The sequence below is a fragment of the Micropterus salmoides genome, unplaced genomic scaffold (assembly GCF_014851395.1).
Source record: "Micropterus salmoides isolate LMB-PRFRI ecotype aquatic unplaced genomic scaffold, ASM1485139v1 Ms_hic_scaffold_1, whole genome shotgun sequence".
NCBI classification, from domain to species: Eukaryota; Metazoa; Chordata; class Actinopteri; order Centrarchiformes; family Centrarchidae; genus Micropterus; species Micropterus salmoides.
Window position 1 is genome coordinate 52335612 of NW_024040040.1, and position 27113 is coordinate 52362724.

General features: G+C 39.9%; 1 protein-coding gene, 1 long non-coding RNA gene and 1 pseudogene across 5 annotated transcripts; 2 read left to right on the forward strand and 1 right to left on the reverse strand.

Annotated features, from left to right (window-relative positions):
• The window catches only part of LOC119896614, an 858889-nt pseudogene that overhangs the window by 528506 nt on the left and 303270 nt on the right, over nt 1-27113 (reverse strand).
• Nucleotides 1641-27070, forward strand: LOC119896864 (CD276 antigen-like). 3 transcript variants are annotated; one of them, XM_038710291.1, is made up of 7 exons: nt 1641-1772; nt 23758-24075; nt 24167-24433; nt 24703-24999; nt 25929-26033; nt 26136-26185; nt 26553-27070. In XM_038710291.1, exons 1-6 carry the CDS (start codon nt 1700-1702, stop codon nt 26171-26173), a joined length of 1098 nt encoding a protein of 365 aa, XP_038566219.1. In that variant the 5' UTR covers nt 1641-1699; the 3' UTR covers nt 26174-26185; nt 26553-27070. The 3 variants fall into 3 exon arrangements, with proteins under 3 accessions (XP_038566219.1, XP_038566222.1, XP_038566225.1); XM_038710294.1 differs by having other exon boundaries at nt 26563-27070; XM_038710297.1 differs by lacking the exon at nt 1641-1772 and adding an exon at nt 15251-15477.
• LOC119896996 lies at nt 5963-11647 on the forward strand. 2 transcript variants are annotated; one of them, XR_005443339.1, is made up of 4 exons: nt 5963-5980; nt 6961-7063; nt 7128-7180; nt 9595-11647. It is a non-coding gene; the product is annotated as an uncharacterized LOC119896996 (long non-coding RNA). The 2 variants fall into 2 exon arrangements; XR_005443338.1 differs by lacking the exon at nt 5963-5980 and having other exon boundaries at nt 7049-7180.

Here is a 27113-nt window from a genome sequence, read left to right on the forward strand (position 1 = left end):
AATCACAGAATTCCTCACTTAAAGGTCCAGTGTGTAACATTTAGAGAAATGCAATATAATATCCATAACTATGTTTTCAGTGGTGTATAAAGACCTTACATACTGAACGTTATGTTTTTATTACCTTAGAATGAGACATTTCTATCTACATTCACCGCAGGTCCTGTTACATGGAAGTCGCCATGTTGCACCTCCATGTTTCTACAGTAGCCCAAAGGGACAAACTGCTTTACAGAGCGCGCTTCCTCACTACATTGAATATGTAAAAGAAGAACAAGACAAGAACAAGCAATGTTAGTAGCAGTAGTCGTCTGGTTTATTAGAAGCAAGAAGGGAAGTGAAATTTGGACAGATGGAGAACCACAGATATCATTTAGCACATGAGCCGACAGAGCGTTGTCGTGGAAATCCATTTCCCGGTGAGAGGTTGAGCAAATAATTGAGTTACAACAAACCGTTGTCTTTGAAGAATTTATTTAACAAAAGTACTACAACACAAAGCAGCTGGACCAGAGGTTCTGTCTCCTAAGACAGTCACTAACGTCTGGCCCAGAGTAAAGGGCAGCATGATCATTTACACAGTCTGGGTTTCTATGTTTTGGGGAACAAAAGATCCTCTACAAGCTCTGAGTGGTCCCAGCCAAAACAGGAGACGAACAGAAAACAACGCCACATCCCTGACACATGTGGACAGACTAGCAGGCTGAGAATAATAATGAAAGGAACAGGTTAAAGATTAAACAATGTGTAAGACACAATAATAATGGAGAAATAGCACTCTTATAAGTACTTGCATAAAAGATTATAAGAAGAAAACAATTTTCTGCCATCACAAGCGTGTTTAGGGAGGAGTGAGCGGTGACTGAAGTTGCGTTCATGGGGTTTCGGAATAATCAGAGTCTATTTTTACTCCTTAAATCTTTAAAGCAAAAACGGAAATGTGTACATGGGACATAAAGAAGTATACAGAACTTTGATTTGTGTAAAATCACGTTTTATATTTTGCAAATGGAATTTGTAAGATGGTTATAACCAGGGGCTTTTGCCTCTTGAAACATTGGGGGCTGCCCAGAAATCTTTGTTGTAGAAACCCCGCCTACCCAAAGTAAGTCTATAAAGCAACAGTAGGCTAAATTACCTCTACTTGTATTGACCCATAAAAAAACACACATCAGCTATAACTGTAGGGTGGGGTATCGATTAAAATTTTACAACACCAGTAACAAAACCAGTACCCTTAAAGTGATAACCATACAGGAGTCTGTTTAAACAAGGAAGGAAATGTTGTTGATGTAGGATCATAGAAAACATAATATGGAAAATTTAGTTCCATGTTGAAGCATACAGAATGAAGATGTGTCCGAAGTGAAGAACTTTAATTTGTTGTTTGGTCGTCTAAAACGACCACATCATGGAATTATTAATTGATCTACAATCATTCAAAGGAAAAGCAGCAAATCTTCACAGATGAGAACCATCAAATGTTTTACAGGAAACTGACTTCAGAGAAGTGAAGACAAACCAGGCAGCAGGAGAATAACAGGAGTGGTTACAAGCAAGATCAAACATGTACAGGTAAGCTAAAAAAAACCAACTATGACAGTTTGGTGCCAAGCAGGTCTGTGTTTTCTCTAGCAGCTAACAGGATGATTGGCTTCCACATGTCAGACCTTGTTGCTCATTTTTCAGGATCCAGGAGATGATGGTGGTCGGCTGTTCTGTGTCTCTGGTGGTCTGGAGTTTTCTCTGGATGTTGTCTCCTGCAGAAGGAGGTGAGTGAAGATTTTCCTTCAGAGCCTTTATACCGCGTTAGAAAAGAAGCGAAGACAAAGATATTACACAAGCCAAATAAGCTGAGCTTTGCAGTCTGACAGTGTGATGTTGTACAACAGTTACTTATTAACAACTGCAACTCCAGACACGGACCAACTGCTTAAAATGAAATGTGTGTGTGAGGGGGACTTTTTTTCAGCATCCTTTAAACTTTAATAAGATGTTATTCCCTCCAAAAAGGCCAGACTGAGTTCTTCTGTAGGCTGTGAATTAAATGTTGTCCAGCTGCTCATGTAAATGTGATAAAGTCATTTCATATCTAATAAATTAGTTGCAGGTCCAAAGAATGATATTTAATTACACTAATTACTGTTACTGCACTTGGTTCAATCAGAGTGTGATTTTGGTCTGTAGTTTGGCTTCCATACAAACATGCATACCTAAGCTGTTGATAAAGATCCTATTTAAAGTGGCTACTTTCTGAATTTAATAGCCTGATAGTGGAAGGAATAAAATATTTGGAGTAATGATTACTTTTTGTATGAATGCATGTACTGTATGTATGATTGCTTTCATTTTATTATATTGTCATGTGTGTATATCTGTGAGTATATGCTCATGTATAGCCTGGCCAACATTTAGGCAACATCTACATGTTTATTTAATTTATTACAGCTGATGAATGCAGAAAGTTAAGTGGGTCAGAATTTAGCAAATAGTATAAACATCATGAAATAATTTAGTTTGGACTCTGCCTTGGTGCCGAGATGTGCCAACAAATGGCTGTAGATAGAAGAAAACAAAACAGCCCACATTTTCTTAGACCTGTAGACCACTACTAACCTGTAGACCACTACTAACCTGTAGACCACCACTGACCTGTAGACCACTACTAACCTGTAGACCACTTCTGACCTGTAGACCACTACAGACCCATAGACCATTACTAACCTGTAGACCACCACTGACCTGTAGACCACTACAGACCCATAGACCATTACTAACCTGTAGACCACCACTGACCTGTACCCCACTACTAACCTGTAGACCACCACTGACCTGTACCCCGCCACTGACCTGTAGACCACCACTGACCTGTAGACCACTTCTGACCGGTAGACCACCACTGACCTGTAGACCACTACAGACCCATAGACCACTTCTGACCTGTAGACACCACTGACCTGTACCCCACTACTAACCTGTAGACCACTACTGACCTGTAGACCACCACTGACCTGTAGACCACTACAGACCCATAGACCATTACTAACCTGTAGACCACCACTGACCTGTACCCCACTACTAACCTGTAGACCACCACTGACCTGTACCCCACCACTGACCTGTAGACCACCACTGACCTGTAGACCACCACTGACCTGTAGACCACTACAGACCCATAGACCACTTCTGACCTGTAGACCACCACTGACCTGTAGACCACTACAGACCCATAGACCACTTCTGACCTGTAGACCACCACTGACCTGTAGACCACTACAGACCCATAGACCACTTCTGACCTGTAGACCACCACTGACCTGTAGACCACTACAGACCCATAGACCACTATAGACCCATAGACCACTTCTGACCTGTAGACCACCACTGACCTGTACCCCACTACAGACCCATAGACCACTTCTGACCTGTAGACCACCACTGACCTGTACCCCACTACTAACCTGTAGACCACCACTAACCTGTAGACCACTACAGACCCATAGACCATTACTAACCTGTAGACCACCACTGACCTGTACCTCACTACTAACCTGTAGACCACCACTGACCTGTAGACCACTGCAGACCTGTATCCCTGCCAATGTCCGGCTTCTCTCTCTCCAAAAATATCACATGTGTCTGGTCTGTAAATGAAGGATATACAACAGCATTAACACTATGACATTTAGTTTTCACTGACAACAACATGCTGATATTGATTAGAAATAGGCGACTTTATAGAGGTTATATTAATGGCGTTCACATTACCAACACTAGTGTTTTCCAAAGCCCAATAAATATCCTCTTTCCTTTATCTCAAGTAAACGTTGCTTGAGTTCAGCAAGTACCCGTCACTAACAACAACTTACAGTTTCACTCTGTATCACTCACTTCGCTGAATCAATTCTTCCTTCACCATTTCTGTGTGTCACTGTGTGTGTGTAGCATAGACTGGTGTGTAGTAATGTTGTTCGGCAGCTCGGATAAAGCGATAAAATGCAGCCTCCCTCAGGGTCCTGGTGCCCGACCAGAGCAGGGATTTAAATTGTGAAGCAGAGGAAACAACCAGAACGATTATTTTAAGCCAGTATACAAATTATATTTGTATTATTCTGTCTATTATTCTGTGTTTATCAATATTCTTGCTTCTTTTTGTTGAGTACATGTCTGCACTTAAAAGAAAAAATCTAAATCTAATAATTATTTTTCTTATCATTATTTGGGGGGGGGGCCTAGGACCATGGTAGGGTAGCTTCAGCCCCCCTAAAACAGGCCTAAAGACGTCCATGCTGCTAAGGGTTCTGCAGCGCAGCCACAGCACACCCCAACGCTCATCAGGGGGCGAGGGCCTATCTGAAGCTGCTTGCAGCTTTAATATTCCACTATAATAGTCACCTGATACCTGTTTTGTGTTTTCCTTCACATAAAAAGACATTTAGGAGCCTAAATTCAGTTTAGTGATAAATAATTTAAATTTATGTGTGAATAGTAATTTACATGATTAATTTATGCAGAAGGAATATTTACAGTATTTACAAGTTGATGCAGTTAATATTTACAGTAGCGCAAGGAGTTAATTGTTTGATTACTAGCACTTAAAATGTGTGTGGATTATTTAGAGTGCATTTGTATTACACTGGTAATATTTGGGGAATGGAGGACTGTCATCGTCTTTTCCCTTTAACTGCATGCACCTTCAATGGCCACTTGCGAGAACGTTGGGACGTTACCTTAGTAGACAGTCAGCCAAGCAGAGCGTGGAGCCACACAGTTTTTGACCTCTCTCACCAGAAATGCAGGATTTAAAGTATATAAATTTCCTGGGGGTGACACCAAGACTTGATATGTTGAAATGGAATCTACACCCTTGCTCTCTTCATGGTAAAACACATGTGTAACTTATGCAACTTACACAACCTACGCAACACTTTTTGCTTCACACAAGAAACAAACACTGGTTTCCTACATGAAAGTCCAGTTTCTGGCTCTTCCGTCCACCCAACCGTCTCCTTACTCGGACTTCACTGTTTTGAATTATACACCTACCTTTAGCGTTCAAAAACTACAGGGCTTTCCCCAGTGCGCTCAACTATGACGCAAAGGTGCCCAGTGCATTACAAACTGATACCAAGTCTCCAAATGTGACGACTTGGCCTGGTCCCATCCCTGAATCTGTGTATGTAAACCAACTAAAGCCTTCATTTATTGTTTCCTAACTTACAAAATAAAGATGTTGTTTGTACCTGATGTGTTGCAGATGCTGAGGTGTCCTGTGTTTTTATGGAGAGCTGCATCTTACCGTGCAGCTTCCAGAGCAGCACTGATGTTGTCATCTTCTGGATTCATGTGACAGCAGGAGACACTCTTGTCCACTCCTACTACCACAACCAAGACCAGCTGGGACGCCAGGACCAGCGCTTCAGAGGCAGGACATCACTGTTCAAGGACCAGATCTCCGGAGGAAACGCCTCGCTCCAGCTGACTGGGGTCCAGGTTCAGGACCAGGGGAGATACAAGTGCTACACCAGCACCATCGCTGCCAACAAGGAATCATTTATCAACCTACAAGTGGACGGTACGAGAAACACACAGTAGATACACAAAACCATCAACTTGTGTTTTCTTTATGATCAGTACATTTCTAAATTTAGCATATGTGCCGTCAAATTGAAAGTGAGTTCATCCGTATCACATCAGGATCTCTGTTTTTGCAGCTCCGGTCCATAAAGTCGACATGGAGCAGGAAGAAAACAGGATCACCTGCAGCTCAGAGGGGATCTACCCTGAGCCTGAACTCACCTGGTCCACCAGACCTCCGTCCAACGTGGCCTTCAAGAACACAACCAGAGTCCAGCAGACTGAACAGCTGCTCTACAACATCAACAGCTCTCTGATACTTTCAGACAGGGTTACTGATCTGGTCTACAGCTGCACCGTCAGCACTCGCAGGAACAGGAGGAGACCACTTTGAGGGAACTGAGTGAGTATTACGTCTAATCTGTCAACTAAACCAATAAACCAGGTTGGTGTCTGCACTGATTTAAAAGATTCCTGCAACTACACAACAACAAACTACTGCTAAAACCATTTTTACCTTTTCACTAGTAGTTTGGATACTGCAAACTAATTTAGTAAACAAACACATCAAACCCTTTATTATCTGACAGTGTCTCAATGTGTGTTTCTATATTATTTGATTCACAAGTGTTTGGATCTGTTTATTCATTTATTGTTTTATTTTATATGAAGAACAGAGCCCTGAGGTACTACATCAGAACATCCTGATGTAATATTTTATAGGAAACCACTAGAGAACCAGACTGAAGCCGTCATATTCATTTTATCACTCTGTCTAGCTGTATACAGTCATCTGTGTTATCAAAAGCTGCACTGAGATCCAGTAACAGAGGAAACTGAGCAGAAATCAGAAGCCATAGTGAGCAGAAAATCATTCAGCACATTAGTGAGTGCAGTTTCAGTGGAACAAAAGGTCCTGAAAGAGTTGCTGAGGCACAATATGTTCTAATACTTCTGAAACAACTGGAAGGTAAGAGGATGGTCGATAATTATTCTGAGATCATGGTGTGGTTTCTTAACTAGAAGTTTAACCACATGGTGCCTGACGTAAGTGAGAAATTAAAGATATTCAGTATTCAGATGGCCTCTAGAGTACCATAAAGAGTCTGAGTGATCAATGTGAGGAAACCTTGTGGATTCATATGTTTGTACAAAAGAAGATGTTTCTGCTCTGTGAAATAGAAAAGTGAACAAAGTCTAAAACTCTCCAGAAGTTCCTGAAACAGACACTGAAGGTGTGATTCCCACCTGACAATATGAACATATTAGCATTATTAACAGACTGCAACCTCACATGTTGATGCTACAGGAATTATCAGTCAGTCCACTCGTGGAAGTTTGGTTAGTAGAAATTTCACTAAACTGAATCTTTTTCTGTTTCAGGGAGTCAAACTGGTGACACAGGTGTTAATGAAGGTGTGGTGGTTGGAGCCATTTTGGTTGTAGTTCTGGCAGCAGGCCTTTTGTAAAAAAAAAATGTAAAAAGGTAAGAAAACACCGTCTGCCTTCACCTGATGATGATGATGATGATGATGATGTGTGTTGGACAGATGATGTGTTTTGGACAGAGAGACCAGACACAGAGCAATGGAACTTTGTCGGGGTAAGTATATCATCTGTACTGAATACAGATGAGTTGTTTCACAATGAGTTCACATTTAAATCATTTTGCACTGCAGGACAAGCTGCAAACATTTCAGTGAATGAACTGCTGTCTCTATGGAGGACCGATCCTGACACAGGCAGAAATACAGAAATGAATAAATGCTCAATAAATAAATAAGCATCCAATTAAATACACAAAAAATAAAGTAAATAAATAAATGTAGGTAGTAATTAAATTATACAAGGAGACATAAATGTATATATTTTAATTACTGCCTTTACTTATTCACCTTTGTTATAATTACCTTATTTATTTATTCTCCATTATAATCTTCAACTTTATTTATTAATTACAATTTTTTTTTATGTATTTATTTGTGTGTGTTTTAATATTTTTGTCTGTTTTATTCTCCTTTGTATTTTTTTACCTTATTTATTTTCACCCATGGTATTTATTTCTGCCTGTCCTTTTTACATTTCTGTATGCATTTCTGCCTCATTGTGCAAATGAGGAGGGGCTGTGTCTCAAGGGGTCATCTTCTCTCCTATTGGTGGACCATCAGAGCTCTAGGCCTACTCTGCCTGCAGACATCAACGATCTGCCTCACACAGTCAGATGGCTTCCTTCAGTGCGCTGAGGTGTTTAACAACTCTGAAGACACTACCAGCATGTCTTCCTTCTCTTTTCATGTAGACACTCCGACAGACAGTGCTTTCAGTTTGCTGCATGCATGGACACAGAACTGCGGTATAGGGAGAAGCACATGGTCAGCTGGCTGCAGCTAAATCTGGAGTGCACTCGTATTCAATTCTGTATGGTAAATTCAGTTTTAACGGAGCAGAGCGAGCTGACAGGCAGAGTTAGAGGCTTTTTCTGTTCGTTTCTCTTTACAAAGACGCATGTTGCAGTCAGAGTCTCCTCCTTCTTCTTTTCCTCTGAAGAATATGGTTATGTTCTCCGCATGCCTCCTCCTGTGTTTTCTGTGTGAGACATAGAAGTACAGTAACTAACGTTAGCCTTCATTAAATCATTTCGACTGGTTAAATGCAGTAAAGTTAACTTTAAATTGACTTCACCACCACACAAAACACGGCTTAATAGCAATCACATTTAACAGAAGCATAAAATTCTTCTTAATGGTAACTGTTAAGATTAGTTTATTTGTTACCACCACTAGCTCAAGAGCTTTAGCCTATATGATGTTAGCACTACATAAATTAGCCTAGCGGCTAACGGACTTTTACTCTCCTAATAGCTTAACAGATTACATGTATTATTCATAATACTCACCGCTGCGCTGGTGAAGTCACTGCATCTCCCGACACAACACCACGGTTGAATTTTCACCCTGAATGGTGTTTTTGTTGAAACAGCAGCTGATAACAGCAGAGCAACGAGCTGCTCCGTGTGGGAGCGTTTACCGTAAATACTCGAATAGGAGTGCACTCCAGATTTAGCTGCGGCTAACTGATGTGGCTCTCAGAAACAACAGCTCACTTTCCTGCAGTTCTGTGTACGTATAAGTCACTAATTGAAAACTCTGTAGGTCAGAGTGTCCACATGAAAAGAGAAGGAAGACATGGCTGGTAGTATTGTCTTCAAACAGAGTGCTAAACACCTCAGCGCACTGAAGGAAGCCATCTGACTGTGTGAAGAGCAGCTCGTTGATGTCTGCAGGCAGAGTAGGCCTAGAGCTCTCCTGTCTGACTGGTCCACCAATGGGCAGAAGTTCACCCCTTGAGACACAGCCCCTCCTCATTTGCATAATGAGGCAGAAATGCATACAGAAATTTAAAAAGGACAGGCAGAAATAAATACCATGGGTGAAAATAAATAAGGTAAAAAAATACAAAGGAAGAATAAAACAAAAATATTATATACAAAAATATTAAAACACACACATAAATAAATACATTTAAAAAATAAGTAATTAATAAATAAAGTTGAAGATTATAACGGAGAATAAATAAATAAGGTAATTATAACAAAGGTGAATAAGTAAAGGCAGTAATTAAAATATATACATTTATGTCTCCTTGTATAATTTAATTACTACCTACATTTATTTATTTACTTTATTTTTTGTGTATTTAATTGGATGCTTATTTATTTATTGAGCATTTATTTATTTCTGTATTTATTTCTGACTGTGTCAGGATCGGTCCTCCATGTCTCGGCTAAAATGTCGACCTAAATAAGACACAAGCAGAGTGTAACATCATGCACAACTAGTAGAAAAAGATCAGTTCAGTAGTCAGAAAATAAACAGAGAATCTGACCAAATCAAATGAAGGCTTGTGTTTGCTGGATGAATTTATTTTGTTCTTTATTCTGAAGATGCATAAATGATAGTTTGTCTTTAGTTTCACTTTGATGTTTTTCACCAGTGAATTCTGTTAACTTATTTGTAGAAAGATCAACTTGAAGAAAGGTTTGACGAGAGAGGAAGAAGCAAAAGTTTGACTCCATAATGAACCCCGAGCATGGTTCGAATTACGGGGTTTGACCCCCTCAAAGGGCAAAACAACAATTCAGGAGGCTCTTTCTTACCTGTCATTGTAAATATTACAATAGATTTCACATACTCTGGCCTTAAATTCAAGAATCCTGAAGTATGATATCTGACCTAGAATTGGACCACACCATGTCCTAACACGGACGTTAGTTGAACATTAACTCGCAGCTGCTCCATGCACAGTGCATCACACGTTAATGGAAACGCTGCAGTTTAATGTCAGTAGTTAGCTATCTAGCTTGTTTAATACACTTAACTTCCCGCCTTCAGAGTTTCGTAATTAGCATGTATTTTACTTTAAATGAGCTAAGTGATGTTAGCTAGCTGAGAGCCCCCCGAGTCATTTCATTACCACTATATCCATATTTTATGTAATTGTTAGCCAACACTGGTGCTCAGGCATGAGCAGTAAAATAAAGGATTAGTTATCGTAGATACACATTTTAAAGCCAATATAGTGTTTATTATTTTACCTTAAAGTATTTTGTGAGTCTTTCTACAGTAAAATGATATTTGTTTTCAGTGTAGAATTCAGGAGTTGTACCTGGCTAGGTAAACGTTAAAATCCAGTGTTATTTCTATAGTGCCAATTCAGAACAAACGACATCTTATTGCACTTTTATATTGAGCTAGACAGTATTCTGTTTAATATCATTTATTTCCTAATTCCCCAACAGTGTATGACGACTACTTTATTGAACGCAGATTACATCTTATTTGCTAAAACTTGAAATGATAATTATAATAATTTTATGATAGTGTCTTTGGTTCTGGTTCAGTATTGTGTGGGTCTGTTTTGAGCGGTCATGACGGTCTGCTGTTGTGTCTGACTATCTGGCAGTTTTGACCTCTGACTACAAAAGTTGTCATGTGGTATGGAGCACCATGAACTGATGTCATGAATTTGATTTACCATCATCTACAGGCTGCATACATTAGTTAAATAAGCGAGGATACTGTGAGTTTTGTATTAAAAGCCTGCGCTCTACTGGGTTTTCTTTTTGACCTGAAAAAAAAAAAGGTTGACTCCCCCTCCCGGTTGTCTCTGTATAATTCACAGTCTGCCCCTGAGTTACTACAAGAAGCAACAGCTGTTACGTCCTCATGTGGCTCAGGCCCAGAGGTAAAGAGAGGAGTAACAAATATAAAAACCGGGCCACAAGAAACAGGAAACAGATTATATGCAAACAAATAAGATATTTATTAACAAACAGACCTGAAACAGGAAAAAAAGAGACACAGAAACACAAAGAACTATTTCACTAAAAGAGAAGATAAATGGTTTTAACTAAAAACACTAACACACTTAACATCCTCGCTCTTCCATGGGAGTGTACGAGCCCACAGCACCACCAGTCCCAAGCTCACTTTTATTTTATTCTGAAATCAATCAGCTGTTTATAACTTTGAGCACTAGACTGCTTGTGATGAGCTCACCTGCCAAATACAATTTCAATCTGTTGGTGAGGAGTTAGTTTCTGCCTGTTAGTCTGCAGAAGATGAACCGGACAGGGATCAGAGTCCCAAAGCTGCACGGGGGACAGAGGGACAGAGGACAGAGGGACGGCGTCCCTTAATGTGGTGCAGCAACCTTCATGTTTAAAATGTTCAGAAACAGTTTGACTTGTATACAGAAATTGTACGTTGTTGTTCATTGTTGCTTTTTATAGACTGTATATTTTTTAACACATCTATTTTTTTACCATTTGTAAACATAACTGTTCTGTTTATATTTGTTTACAATCTGTTCAGCTGGAGGTCTGTAAAATGTTCTGTGTGCAACATCAAGAGCAACTTAAATTCTTTGTATTAGTTTGCACAGTTGTACCTAATAAAGTGGCCACTGAGTGTAGCTGCTGATTAATTACTGTAAGTCAATACAAATACAGTACAAGGCTGTGTGTTTGTTGAGATGTTTGAGGATAATTAAACGTAAAATTATCACCACGTCATCATTTTCTTCAGACTTTATGTGACTTTTGATATTTCACCTGTGAGGCTGGAGTCATGTTTTCAGAATCAGCTTCAGTGGCCAGATATGTGTTCACATACGAGGAATTTGACTCCGGTCTCATATTGTTCTCGATGTGCGTACACAGAAGAAGCATAAACAAAACAGCTCAACAAACAACAGAACAAACACCATAAACTAAAACATTTGTACACAGAGAGTGTTATGAGGTGAAAAAGGTGCTGGAATAAATATTTTGTGGAGGTGTTATTATGAACATTTTCTGTGCTACAGTTACAATTACTACTAGTACTACTCTACTGTACTTTTTGTGTTGTCCAAACTAAAAAAATCATGTTTTTTATATTTTGACTTCATTTAGCTGACGCTTTTATCCAAAACGATTTCAATTGCTATATACAGTGGGTACGGAAAGTATTCAGACCCCTTTAAATTTTTCACTCTTTGTTTGATTGCAGCCATTTTCCAAAAATCAAAAAAGTTAATTTTATTTCTCAGTAATGTACACTCAGCACCCCATCTTGACAGAAAAAAACAGAAATGTAGAAATTTTTGCAAATTTATTAAAAAAGAAAAACTGAAATATCACATGATCATAAGTATTCAGACCCTTTGCTCAGTATTTAGTAGAAGCACCCTTTTGATCTAATACAGCCATGAGTCGTTTTGGGAAAGATGCAACAAGTTTTTCACATCTGGATTTGGGTATCCTCTGCCATTCCTCCTCGCAGATCCTCTCCAGTTCTGTCAGGTTGGATGGTAAACGTTGGTGGACAGCCATTTTCAGGTCTCTCCAGAGATGCTCAATTGGGTTTAAGTCAGGGCTCTGGCTGGGCCATTCAAGAACAGCCACGGAGTTGTTGTGAAGCCACTCCTTCGTTATTTTAGCGGTGCGCTTAGGGTCATTGTCTTGTTGGAAGGTAAACCTTCGGCCCAGTCTGAGGTCCAGAGCACTCTGGAAAAGGTTTTTGTCCAGGATATCCCTGTACTTGGCCGCATTCATCTTTCCCTCGATTGCAACCAGTCGTCCTGTCCCTGCAGCTGAAAAACACCCCCACAGCATGATGCTGCCACCACCATGCTTCACTGTTGAGACTGTATTGGACAGGTGATGAGCAGTGCCTGGTTTTCTCCACACATACCGCTTAGAATTAAGGCCAAAAAGTTCAATCTTGGTCTCATCAGACCAGAGGATCTTATTTATCACCATCTTGGAGTCCTTCAGTGTTTTTTAGCAAACTCCATGCGGGCTTTCATGTGTCTTGCACTGAGGAGAGGCTTCCGTCGGGCCACTCTGCCATAAAGCCCCGACTGGTGGATTGCTGCAGTGATGGTTGACTTACTACAACTTTCTCCCATCTCCCGACTGCATCTCTGGAGCTCAGCCACAGTGACCTTTGGGTTCTTCTTTACCTCTCTCACCAAGGCTCTTCCCCCGATAGCTCAGTTTGGCCGGACGGCCAGCTCTAGGAAGGGTTCTGGTCGTCCCAAACGTCTTCCATTTGAGGATTATGGAGGCCACTGTGCTCTTAGGAACCTTAAGTGCAGCAGAAATTTTTTTGTAACCTTGGCCAGATCTGTGCCTTGCCACAATTCTGTCTCTGAGCTCTTCAGGCAGTTCCTTTGACCTCATGATTCTCATTTGCTCTGACATGCACTGTGAGCTGTAAGGTCTTATATAGACAGGTGTGTGGCTTTCCTAATCAAGTCCAATCAGTATAATCAAACACAGCTGGACTCAAATGAAGGTGTAGAACCATCTCAAGGATGATCAGAAGAAATAGACAGCACCTGAGTTAAATATGAGTGTCACGGCAAAGGGTCTGAATACTTATGACCATGTGATATTTCAGTTTTTCTTTTTTAATAAATTTGCAAAATTTCTACATTTCTGTTTTTTTCTGTCAAGATGGGGTGCTGAGTGTACATTACTGAGAAATAAAATGAACTTTTTTGATTTTTGGAAAATGGCTGCAATCAAACAAAGAGTGAAAAATTTAAAGGGGTCTGAATACTTTCCGTACCCACTGTAGGTCAGAGGTCACACGCCTCTGGAGAAACTAGGGGTTAAAGGGATACTTTGTGATTCTTATCCAATACAATTTTTATTAAATTCTGCAAATATTTCCTACATTGCTATTACATAGCAAAAGTGTTTTGTTTTTTTAACCTCAAAATAATATTTTCTTCTAAAGTTAGCTGTACCTGCCACAGGTGCTACCTTTCAAAAGTGGAATAAGGGCTAAACTGAGCATGTGCAGAGTGAATTAAGTGATTTGAACTTGTTCCTGATTGGGCAAATTGGATGTGTTAAAACTGACCTGTGTTACAACCATCCCCAGTCTCCCCTACAAAAACGAAGTGGAAAACAGACTGTAATATTATTTTTACTGCTCTGATGGATATTTGCACATGTTTTAAGGAGGGCTAAAATAACTTGATAAGAAGGATGGAACAAATGCCATGAACATCATTTTAAAGGTTATATGTTTCGCTTGTAAAATCATAATCTACAAGCTAACTAGTAATACTAGCTGTCTGCCACGTGATTCTCTTCATTTGATATAAAGGATGTTATTGCCAGGCGTCAGATTAATTCTGCCAACGTCGGTGCTGTAGTATTATATACAAACACACTGCAGGGGTCCAAGTCTGTTTGATATTTTAGTAAGATATTTTTCCACACACAAACTGCAGTTCATATTTGTACATGTCACAACCTGTTAACTCAGACCGCAGACCAGGTTTAACAGGTTGGATATGGTGAAAGTGTTTTGCACAATACTGTAGATTAACTTTAAAACCTGAAGAGAAATAAAACACATACAGAGATCCTGCACTTTAACTTAAAAACATTTCCTCTTTACCTTGAAAAAGTCTTCTTCAAATTCAGAAATGAGAAACGCCACAATTTCTCTCAATGGAACTAAATGGAATTAATAAATACATTTTTAGTTCAAGAAAAATGATTAGATTGAGATTCAGGCTAAACATAAAACTCAACAAACAGCAGTTCATTTTATTGATTTACAAACAGTAAAGTTTGTAACATTTGTTCAGACTTTAAAGTTCGATAATCGAAATACTGTAATATTTTGAAATGCAGTTTTTCCTCAGTAAATCTTCAACATCATGTTTTTAAGATGTTTTTAAAATGCAGACTGCAGTGAAGCAAAATAAAATACTGTTACAATAAAACATAGAAAATGTTACTGCAGTAAAAGTACGTGAGTATAATCAGGAAAATGTACTTAAATTATTAAAGCAGTAAAATATGCCTGTGTCTGTTGTACTATTAATATACTTTTATGTATTAATATACTGATTATCTTCTCCATGAATGGCTGACTTGGGTTGTAAAGATTTGTTGCATATTCACAAAGCTTGATGTGTCCAAACCTCAATATTATTAACAAACATACAATTATTATAATCATTCAGAGGAAAAGCAGCAAATCTTTACATGTGAGAAAGTGAAACCATCAAATGCTTTTGCATGAAAAACTGACTTACAGCTGCAGCTGCAAACATGTGGTGACAGGTTCAACTTACAGACAGGAATTTAGTGGGAGTAAAACAAACACAAGGCAAGACAGAAACAACAACTAGGACAGGGATAACGAGGGGAAAGGAAAAGGGCAATATAAAGTGCCTGAGTAAACAGAAAAGGATGTCGGTCACACTGGATATGTTATCATTCTCTGTTTTAATGTGAAAGAACATACAGAGAATAGAAAATGATGGTCGGCTGTTCTGTGTGTCTGGTGGTCTGGAGTTTTCTCTGGATGTTAGCTTCTGCAGAAGGAGGTGAGTGAAGTTTTTACTTCAGAGATACACAAATAAGGTAAGAGCGTCCAGAGTCTTTATACTGCGTTAGAAAAGAAGACAGATGTTGAACAAGAAATAGGAGCCAGGGGCGGCTTGCAAAACTAGACTTAACAGATAAACCTTCTCCGAGCCAACTGCATGTACTTAATAACTTAGATCCAGACTACAGCAAAGCAGATCGCACTGCTGCCTGAAGCTAAGTAGTAATGGGAAACTTATATTCTAATGTTCATAATGTTATAAGGGTGTCACATACAGTTTAGCCTACAGTAACTGTTATCAGGACAAAGTTGCCCTGCATTTAACAGAATGGCATTTAGCCCAGAAACAGGACATTCAATTCAATTTCAATTCAATTTTATTTATATAGCGCCAAATCACAACAACAGTTATCTCACAGCGCTTTTCATAAAAGAGCAGGTCTAGACCGTACTCTGTGATGTATTTACAGAAGCCCAACAGTTCCCACCAAGAGCAAGCACTAGGCGACAGAGGCAAGGAAAAACTTCCTTTTAAGAGGCAGAAACCTCGAGCAGAACCATGGCTCAGGGTGGGCGGCCATCTGCCTCGACCGGTTGGGGTGAGAGAGAGAGAGAGAGAGAGAGAGAGAAGGAGAGAGAGAGAGAGAGAGGAGAGAGAGATGTAAGAGAGAGAGAGAGGGGAGGGAGGCAGCCTACACAATATACACACAGAGGTACACACAGTGAAGGTAATGTTGCTATAGACTAAATGAAAAATGGTACAGATATTTATAATAGTGTTAATGGTAACCATCGTAATGTTAATGATTATAATAACAATAAGACTAGCAACAATAGTCGTTGCAGCAGAGGGTGTCGAGCAGGAACACGGGGGCAGCAGGTGACCCGCAGCCACAGATCCAGACTCCACAGCTCCAGAGCCAGAAAACCTGCAGGAAGTGATAGGAGGAGAGAGGAGAGAGACGAGAAAGCACAAGACTACCAGAAAGGGGAGAAGTTGTGTTAGTAACATGCAATAATGGGATGAGGTTGCATACAGAGGGAGAGAAAGTAGAGGAGAGAGGAGCTCAGTGCATCATGGGAAATCCCCCGGCAGTCTAGGCCTATAGCAGCATAACTAAGGGATGGTTCAGGACTACCTGAGCCAGCCCTAACTATAAGCTTTATCAAAGAGGAAAGTCTTAAGCCTACTCTTAAATGTGGAGATGGTGTCTGCCTCCTGAACCCAAACTGGAACCTGGTTCCACAGGAGAGGAGCTTGATAGCTGAACGCTCTGGCTCCTAGTCTACTTTTGGAGACTCTAGGAACCACAAGTAACCCTGCATTCTGGGAGCGCAGTGCTCTGGTGGGGTAGTAAGGTACTATGAGCTCTTTAAGATAAGATGGTGCCTGACCATTAAGAGCTTTGTAGGTAAGAAGAATGATTTTAAATTCTATTCTGGATTTTACTGGAAGCCAATGCAAAGAAGCTAAAACAGGAGAAATGTGATCTCTTTTCCTGGTTCCTGTCAGAACACGTGCTGCAGCATTCTGGATCAGCTGAAGAGTCTTAATGGACTTTTTCGAGCAGCCTGATAATAAGGAATTGCAGTAATCCAGCCTAGAAGTAACAAATGCATGGACTAGTTTTTCTGCATCATTTTTAGACAGGATGTTCCTGATTTTCGCAATATTACGTAGGTGAAAAAAGGCGGTCCTTGAAATTTGCTTAATGTGAGACTTAAACGACATGTCCTGATCAAAGATAACTCCAAGATTCCTCACAGTGGTGCTGGAGGCCAAGGCGATGCCATCCAGGGAAACTATATCTTTAGATAATGCGTCACGGAGGTGCTTAGGCCCCAGAGCAATAACTTCAGTTTTATCTGAGTTTAACATGAGAAAATTACAGGTCATCCAGGTTTTAACATCCTGAAGGCACATTTGAAGTTTAGCTAACTGATGAGTTTCATCTGGCTTGATCGATAGATATAACTGAGTATCATCTGCATAACAATGAAAGCTTATGGAATGTTTCCTGATAATATTGCCTAAAGGAAGCATATATAAAGTGAAGAGGATTGGTCCAAGGACAGATCCTTGAGGAACTCCATGAGTAACTTTGGCGTGCATGGAGGACTCATCGTTAACATGTACAAACTGAAATCGATCTGATAAATAGGACTTAAACCAGCTTAGAGCGGTTCCTTTAATGCCAATGAAATATTCCAGTCTCTGCAATAGGATCTGATGGTCAATGGTATCAAATGCAGCACTAAGATCTAATAAAACCAGTACAGAGACAAGTCCTTTGTCTGATGCAATAAGGAGGTCATTAGTAATTTTCACCAGTGCTGTCTCTGTGCTATGATGAGCTCTAAATCCTGACTGAAAATCCTCAAATAAACTATTGCTCTGTAGAAAGTCACACAGCTGTTTAGCAACTGCTTTCTCCAGAACCTTAGAGAGAAATGGAAGGTTAGATATAGGTCTATAGTTGGCTAAAACATCCGGATCAAGTTTGGGCTTTTTCAGAAGAGGTTTAATTACAGCTACTTTAAAGTACTGTGGTACATAGCCTGTTGATAAAGATAGATTGATCATATCTAGTATAGAGGTGCTGACTAAGGGTAAACATCTTTAAGCAGCCTAGTCGGGATGGGGTCTAAGAGGCAGGTTGATGGTTTAGATGAAGAAATTATTGAAGTTAGTTGGTAAAGATTGAGGGAAGCAAAACAGTCTAAACATGTATCTGGTTCTACAGCTGTTTCTAAGGTTCCTGAGTTAAGAGATAAGTCGGTGCCAATTGAGGGCAGGTCTTGGTGAATTTTGTCTCTAATAGCTAGAATTTTATCATTAAAGAAGCTCATGAAATCGTAACTACTGAGAGCTATGGGAATACTTGGCTCAATAGAGCTGTGACTCTCTGTCAGCCTGGCTACAGTGCTGAAAAGAAACCTGGGGTTGTTCCTATTTTCCTCTATTAATGACGAGTAGTACGCTGCTCTGGCATTACGGAGGGCCTTCCTATAAGTTTTAAGACTATCTTGCCAAATTAAACGAGAATTTTCCACTTTGGTGGAACGCCAATTCCTCTCAAGTTTCCGTGATATTTGCTTTAATTTGCGAGTTTCAGTATTATACCATGGAGCTAACCGTCTTTGTTTTAGTATTTTCTTTTTTAGAGGGGCTACAGAGTCGAGTGTCATTCGCAGCGAGCCTGCAGCACTATCAACAAGATGATCGATTTGGGAGGGACTGAAATTAGCATAGGAGTCCTCCGTTACTTTGTGACTAGATAATGTATTTAGAGCTGATGGAATCGCATCCTTAAATTTAGCTATGCACTATCAGACAGACATCTTGTATAGAAATTTTTGCCCAATGGCGAGTAGTTCAGCAATACAAACTCAAAAGTTATCAAACAGTGGTCGGATAAAGAGGGATTCTGTGGGAACACCACTAAATGTTCAATTTCAATACCATACACCAAAACAAGGTCGAGGGTGTGGTTAAAACAGTGAGTCGGTTCATGAACACTCTGAGAGAAGCCGATGGAATCTAACAGAGAGATAAACGCAGTACTAAAGCTGTCATTCTCAACATCCACATGAATATTAAAATCCCTACAATAATAACTTTGTCCGTTTTAAGGACTAAAGTTGACAAAAACTCTGCAAATTCAGATAAGAATTCAGAGTACGGGCCAGGTGCTCGGTACACTATAACAAAAAGAATTGGTTGCAGTGATTTCCAACTTGGGTGCGAAAGACTAAGAACAAGACTTTCAAATGAGTTATAGTTTAGTTTAGGTTTAGAGCTGATTAGTAGGCTAGAGTCGAAGATAGCTGCAACTCCACCTCCTCGGCCTGTGCCTCGAGGAATGTGAGTATTAATATGACTGGGAGGGGTGGATTCATTTAGGCTAACATATTCTCCATCACCCAGCCAGGTTTCACTAAGACAAATAAATCAATATCATAATCTGATATTAGTTCATTTACTAGTACACCTTTAGAAGAGAGAGATCTGATGTTTAAGAGTCCACATTTAACTCTCCTATTCGTTTGCACTATTGCTCTTGTGGTTTTAATTTTTATGAGGTTTTTATGCACAGCTCCTCTTCTGTTTACCTTTTTACTATAGGGTTTTCACTAAGTAACTCCTGAAATGGAGGAGCAGAGAAGTGTGTTAGACTGCGACTCTGCGTAGGGTTTTGGGTGGGTAACTGCTGAAAAAGAAGGGCAGAGAAGTGTTTAAACTGCGACTCTGCCTCCTGGTCTCAACTCTGGGTTGTCATGGATTTGGTCCACTAATAAACTTGGCCAGATTTCTAGAAATGAGAGCTGCTCCTTCCCAAGTGGGATGGATGCCGTCTCTCCGGATCAGACAATGATCAACAAAGCCCACATCGTTTGCTGGACACCACCTCGACAACCAGCGGCGGAATGACGACATGCGGCTATACATGTCATCACTGGTCAGATTTGGCAGGGGTCCAGAGAAAACTACGGTGTCCGACATTGTTTTTGCATATGTACACACCGACTCAACATTAATCTTAGTGACCTCCGATTGGCGTAACCGGGAGTCATTACCGCCGACGTGAATAACAATCTTACTGTATTTACGTTTATCCTTAGCCAGCAGTTTCAAATAAGACTCAATGTCGCCCGCTGTGGCCCCAGGGATGCACTTAACTATGGCCGCTGGCTTCGCTAAATTCACGTTTCTCAAAATGGAGCTGCCAGTGATCACAGTTGGTTTCTCAGCGGGTGTGTCGCTGAGTGGGGAAAATCTGTTAGAAACGTGAACAGGTTGATGATGCCCCGTGGACTTTGAATGCTTACAACTATTCCTCCTTCGGACAGTCACCCAGCCCCCCCCCCCCCCTTTCCTGGCTGCTCAGGAAATCCCGGGGGGCGGCTACCAGAGGCTAACTCAGGCCGTTCCGCACCGACTACCGGGGACTGGCTAGCTACAGTAGCTAAAGACTGATCTACCAAGGTGCGGAGCCGGACTTTTAAATCACTGAGCCTCGCCTCCATGTCTATAAATAAACTACACTTATTACACGTACCATTACTAAAGGAGGCAGAGGAGTAACTGAACATCTGACACACCGAGCAGGAGAAAGTAGGAGAGAGAGAGGGAGAAGGAGAAGCCATCGCTAGCTGCTAAGCTAAAGTCGCTAACGGCTAAGCTAAATTACTGTAGCGTCAGTTACCAAAACTTTAGAACAACTATGAGATTGAACAGCAGTCACTAAAAGATGGAAAGAACTGTGAGTGCTTAGGCAAAATTACTGTAAAGAATAAGTGTTTAGCGAACAGTTGGCCGCTGTAATCAAACAAATGTAACTGTTATTTAGCGAGAGCAGCACAACACGGTACCAACACACAAGCACCGGAAACGGAAATGAGTCGACACGCTTACCGCAATACGTCAGCACCCATGACATGAATTCATAGTTTCAGTGTTGGTAATACATTAATAAAGAGTGATAGGCTACAGATTGTAATCGGTCCAACAGTTTATTGTAGTCAAAGGTGAATAAAATGGTTAGCAGTAGGATGGTGGATGATGTTTTGTATACAAAGGGAATTTTGAAAGAAAATACATCTGAATAGTATTAAACAAATATATTAGATAATCGTTTTAAGTTACATCATTGATGCATCCACAGTCTGGCATTTCACTCCTTTCTCCTCAATTAAAAATCTAGCATAATAACATGATAATAGCATAATAACATGCCATACATACAAATATTATAAAGGTGAAATGTCCATATTTAAGTCTCTGTTGGTTCTTCCTGGAATCATTTGGAGGGAAAGAGTCACAGGCCTGAAGGGGCTGTCATATAATCTGGGGGAGTGAACACGTCATTGTGTTGAAAAGTTGTGGGGACATACGGGCTCAGATTGGGGCGTGATGATACATTTGGGTCATGAGACATGATCGTGCACGAGAACATGATGAGAAAAATTTTAGCACTATTTAGATGCAGAGATATATGTCCAGGGAGGCTGGGGCTCCTCCCCCAGAAGATTTTGAGCATTCAACTCGTAATTTCCTGCATTCTGGAGACATTTCTGCTCCAATTAAAGTGAATACTATATTGCATTGCAAATTTTCTTATTGTGCAAAAAAGCCTTTCTCAAAGCATTTACATTTTAACAGTTTACATACAACATATTTTTAACAAATGCTTTCAAAAACTGATGGGGACAAAATCAGCCATTTCAAAATGTGGTGGGGAGCAGTGTGGAGCTGTAGGCTGTGTTTACTCCCTCAGAGGAGGGAGGGTGGTAAAAGTGTTTCCCTAATAATAATATTACTTTACTCATTTTACATTTACTCATTTTCCCAGTAACTAGTAGTGTAACAGATTACTATTTCCAAAACAGCAATATTATTACAGTTACTAATCCAAATAACGCTGCTGTACTCAGTTACTGAATGCTTTGTCGTGAATGCACAACTGGGCGGCAGATCACTGGACCTGATGTTATTCAAGTTAGCTGTCAGTATAATGTTACTATATTACTTAGATAATCTCAGCATATTCAATAAACTTTCATTTACTGTATAGTTTACCACTAGTTTAGGCATATAATAAATATTATATTCCAGTTACCAGTGTTGGGAAGTAACTAGTTACATGTAATTAAACAATATCTAATTTTGTTTTTAGCCATTGATTTGATAAAGTATCTGCCAAACAAACTAAAATTGAAAGCATAAGAGGCTATAATTCGTTCCCTTATCAAGTCACAAAAGACCACAATTTAATTAAATAAGTATAACAAGATTTTTAGCAGTTTAAAAAAGTAACTAACTACTTTAAATGAGCTACTTTTTATTTTTCTTTTGTAGATTTTTATACCAGTAATTTTACTTGTACTTAAGTAAAAGTTCATCCAAGTAATTGTACTTTTACTAAAGTAGAATATTTTTGTACTCTTTCCACCTGAAATCACTTATTAATAAGTCAAATTTTTACTGCCTTGTTGTCAAAGGGCTGTAGCCTCACTTAGAAATGAAGCACACGCCTGTTTTCTCTGTTGCTTGCATCATCCACTATTCAACTACATCACACTATAGAAGATATCGGGTCAAGATTCAGCCCTGAGCGCGCTCCCATTTGATTTTTACTTGTGAAAAATTGTTTTGATTCTTTTGATTGGCGGACTCTTACAGACTATAGAAATATAATTGATCAAGGAAAGGATCCGTCCGTCCACCCTAACCACCCTGCTGGGTGACAGGTCTTGATTTTAGCTATAAATTGGTTATAAAACAAGTATTTCATTGTTTCAAGCTGTAGAAACTTGCCTTTATGGAAGCTGGATAATGCACACCAGTTAAAGTATGAGGACCAGAGATTTGAGCTGTTCAACATTTTATTGTCCTTTTAAAGTTTCCCACTTCAATAGTTGACTGACAGATGATTGAACAGCTAAAAGGCAAATGAAAGCAATCAGTAGACAGAAGGTAGGCTACAGGTCATAATCAAATTAAAGCACTCTTTCACTATTGAACAAGGAAACAGCAATAACTTTAACAAATATACAGAACTTACTCAAATAATGCATCCAGTTAACAGTCAACTGGAAAGGATTAGCAAGACTTCATGCAAACAAAGGGAAAGTGACTGAGCAGAGCCTCATCATGCCTCTTATCAGTTCAGGTGTGGCCTGACAGGTTGAGGCTAAACCCCGCCCCCTTGGGACTGGGCAGGAAGGTATATAATATCTCAATTTAATAGCTTTTTATTATGATCTATTTATAGCACACATTTACTCTCAGATTTTAAAAACTCACAGTGAACACTACGCTTTGTCAAGACCATTTGGTGTCGCTTTGTAACCCCCTTGGTACCCAGGTCAAGTTAGCAACAATCAATACACAACGTCCGGTCAAGATAGCAATAATAAATAGGCTACGTCTGGTTAGACTTTCAAAATAAAACTAATGGCTAACGTTGTAAATTTGATTGAGGGAAAAACTTCCTAGTTTGGATTAAAATAACACCATTAATCAACGCTACATGTGTAACCTTCACAACTTTCATAACCTACGCAACACTTAACACTTTTTGTTTCACATAAGAAGCAAACATCGGCCTCCTACATGAAATTTCAGTTTATGGCCGATCTGTCCACGTCAGTCACCTCCTTACTCAGACTTCACTGTTATATATTATACACCTACCTTAAGTGTTCAAAAATGACGGCTTGAGAGTGAGAACGAATTGGTACAATAAAGATGTTGTTTGTACCTGATGTGTTGCAGATGCTGAGGTGTCCTGTGTTTTTATGGAGAGCTGCATCTTACCGTGCAGCTTCCAGGGCGGCACTGATGCAGTCATCCACTGGACTCTGGTGACAGCAGGAAACTCTCCTGTCCACTCCTACTACAACAACCAAGACCAGCTGGGATACCAGGGCCAGCACTTCAGAGGCAGGACATCACTGTTCAAGGACCAGATCTCTGGAGGAAACAGTTCGCTCCGACTGACAGAGGTCCAGATTCAGGACCAAGGCAGATACAAGTGCTTCACCAGCATCATCAGAGGCAACAAGGCGTCATTTATCAACCTACAAGTGGACGGTACGAGAAACACACAGTAGATACACAAACATACATAAAACTAATAGTGAATTCATCCGTACATACAGCATCAAGATCTCTGTTTTTGCAGCTCCGGTCCATAAAGTCGACATGGAGCAGGAAGAAAACAGGATCACCTGCAGCTCAGAAGGGATCTACCCTGAGCCTGAACTCACCTGGTCCACCAGACCTCCGTCCAACGTGGCCTTCAAGAACCCAACCAGAGTCCAGCAGAGTGAACAGCAGCTCTACAACATCAACAGCTCTCTGATACTTTCAGACAGGGTTACTGATCTGGTCTACAGCTGCACCGTCAGCACTCGCAGGAACAAGAGGAGAGCCACTTTGAGGGAACTGAGTGAGTATTACGTCTAATCTGTCAACTAAACCAATAAACCAGGTTGGTGTCTGCACTGATTTAAAAGATTCCTGCAACTACACAACAACAAACTACTGTAAGAACCTTTTTACCTTTTCACTAGTGGTTTAGATACTGCAAACTAATTTAGCAAACAAACACATCAAACCTTTTATTATCTGACAGTGTCTCAATATGTGTTTCTTTATCATTTGATTCACAGGCATTTTGATCTGTTTATTCATTTGTTGTTTTATTTTATTTTTCAGCTTCTCTCGATGGTTCCAGCTCTGACACAACAATCCTCTGCTCTGCCTCAAACACTTCCCTTCTGAACTTCAGCCTCGTCTGGAGATTCAACCGCAGTCAGATCATCCTGAACCGGACCAGGACCAGCGTCCCCTACACAGTCTCAGAGGAGTGGAGGCAGCAGGTGAAGGGTGTGTCTGAGTCAGGCAGCCTCACACTACAAGACTTGTCTTTGAAACAGGAGGGGATATACACCTGTGAACTCAGCGATGACGAGGAGACAAACATAACCAACACCCTGCTGAGGATAGAGGAAAGTAAGATCAAGTCTAAATGAATGTTTCTGTCATTTAAACGATCAGCAAAACCAGCATCTCAGTTTTATTGGAATTTTGGAGCAAGAAATTATGTGACATCCAGTTCTTCATGGCGGACTAGCAGGCCTGTAATTAATAAGATCATCTGGCTGTACGGGCTCATACAGCTGAGTACCATCTGCAAAGCACTGGAAAGAACTACATGACTGAATATTTTGCCAAGAGGTAAAAGACAGAAAAGCAGAGGGCCAAGAACAGAGCCCTGAGGTACAACATCAGAAAATCATCTTTTATAGGAAACTACCAGAGAGCCAGACCGAAGCTGCCATAGTCATTTTATCACTCTGTCTAGTTGTATAAAGTGATCTGAGCTGCAGATCCAGTAACAGAAGAAACTGAGTTGGAATCTGAATCCACAATAAGCAGAAGATCATTCAGCACATTAGTAAGTGCAGTTTCAGGCTGTGAAAGCTGACTGTAAAGGTTCAAAAAGATTACTGTTAAATATTTGGACCGAGAGCTGCTGAGACACAACTCTTTCAAAATACCTTTGAAACAACTGGAAGGTAAGAGGATGGTCGATAATTATTCATGGTGTGGTTTCTAAACTAGAAGTTTAACCACATGGTGCCTGACGTAAGTGAGAAATTAAAGATATTCAGTATTCAGATGGCCTGTAGAGTACCATAAAGAGTCTGAGTGATCAGTGTGAGGAAACCTTGTGGATTCATATGTTTGTACAAATGAACACGTTTCTGCTCTGTGAGCGAACACTGAAGGTGTGATTCCCACCTGACAACATGAACATTATTGAGCATTATTAACAGACTGCAACCTCACATGTTGATGCTACAGTAATTATCAGTCAGTCCACTCGTGGAAGTTTGGTTAGTAGAAAGTTCAATTAACTGAATCTTTTTCTGTTTCAGGGAGTCAAACTGGTGTCACACGTCTTAATGTAGGTTTGGTGGTTGGAGCCATTTTGTTTGTAGTTCTAGCAGCAGGACTTGTTGTGCTGTACTACAAAAAAAAAGGTAAGAAAACACATTCTGTCTTCACCTGATAATTATTTATTGTGTATGTTGTTTGTACTGATGATGATGATGATGATGATGATGATGATGTGTGTTGGACAGAAAGGAAGAGAGGAAGAAGACCAGACACAGAGCAATGAAACTTTGTCGGGGTAAGTATATCGTCTGTACTGAATACAGAAGAGTTCTTTCACAGTGAGTTCACATTTAAATCATTTGCACTGCAGGAAAAGTAATTCATCTCATTAATCAATAATTACTAAAATAAACCCTTAAGTTTAAATGAACTGCTGTCTCTAATAAAATGTTGACCTAAATAAGACACAAGCAGAGTGTAACATCATGTACAAGATTGATTCTGGCTCAGCAGTCTGAAGATAAAAAAGAAAATCTAACCAAATGAAATGAAGGCTTCATGTTTGCTGCATGAATTTATTTTGTTCTTTATCCTAAAGACGCATAAATGAAAGTTTGTCTTGAGTTGCACTTTGATGTTTTTAACCAGTGAATTCTGTTCAGTTGTTTGTAGAAAGATCAACTTGAAGAATGGTTTGACGAGACAAACTCAACGGGAGGAAGAAGCAAACGTTCGACTCCATAATGAACAATCAGCTGTTAATAACGTTGAGCACTAGACTGTATGTGATGAGCTCACGTGCCTTTAAGACGAATAACATTTCACACATCAGCACTCTTAAGTGTCCCAGGGGGAGCTGTCTGGAGTCTGATAAATGTCCACCAGTTATGTCTCTTGAGTCAGCGTCGCTGGGGTTAAAGTTTGAAAATGAAAATGAAAACAATCTGTTGGTGAGCAGTTAGTTTCTGCCTGTGATGCAGCAACCTTTGTTTAAAATGTTCAGAAACAGATTGTCATAATAGACATCGTATGTTGTTGTTGCTTTTTATATACTGTATAGTTTTTATACACATCTATTTTTTTTTACCATTTGTATTTATAATGCTTCTGTTTATTTTGTTTACTATCTTTGTTCAGCTATACTTTTTGTATTATCTAATAAATTATGTTTTCTATCTGACTTCATGGAGTTTTGCTGTTTGTGAAGAGACTAAGTAAAATAG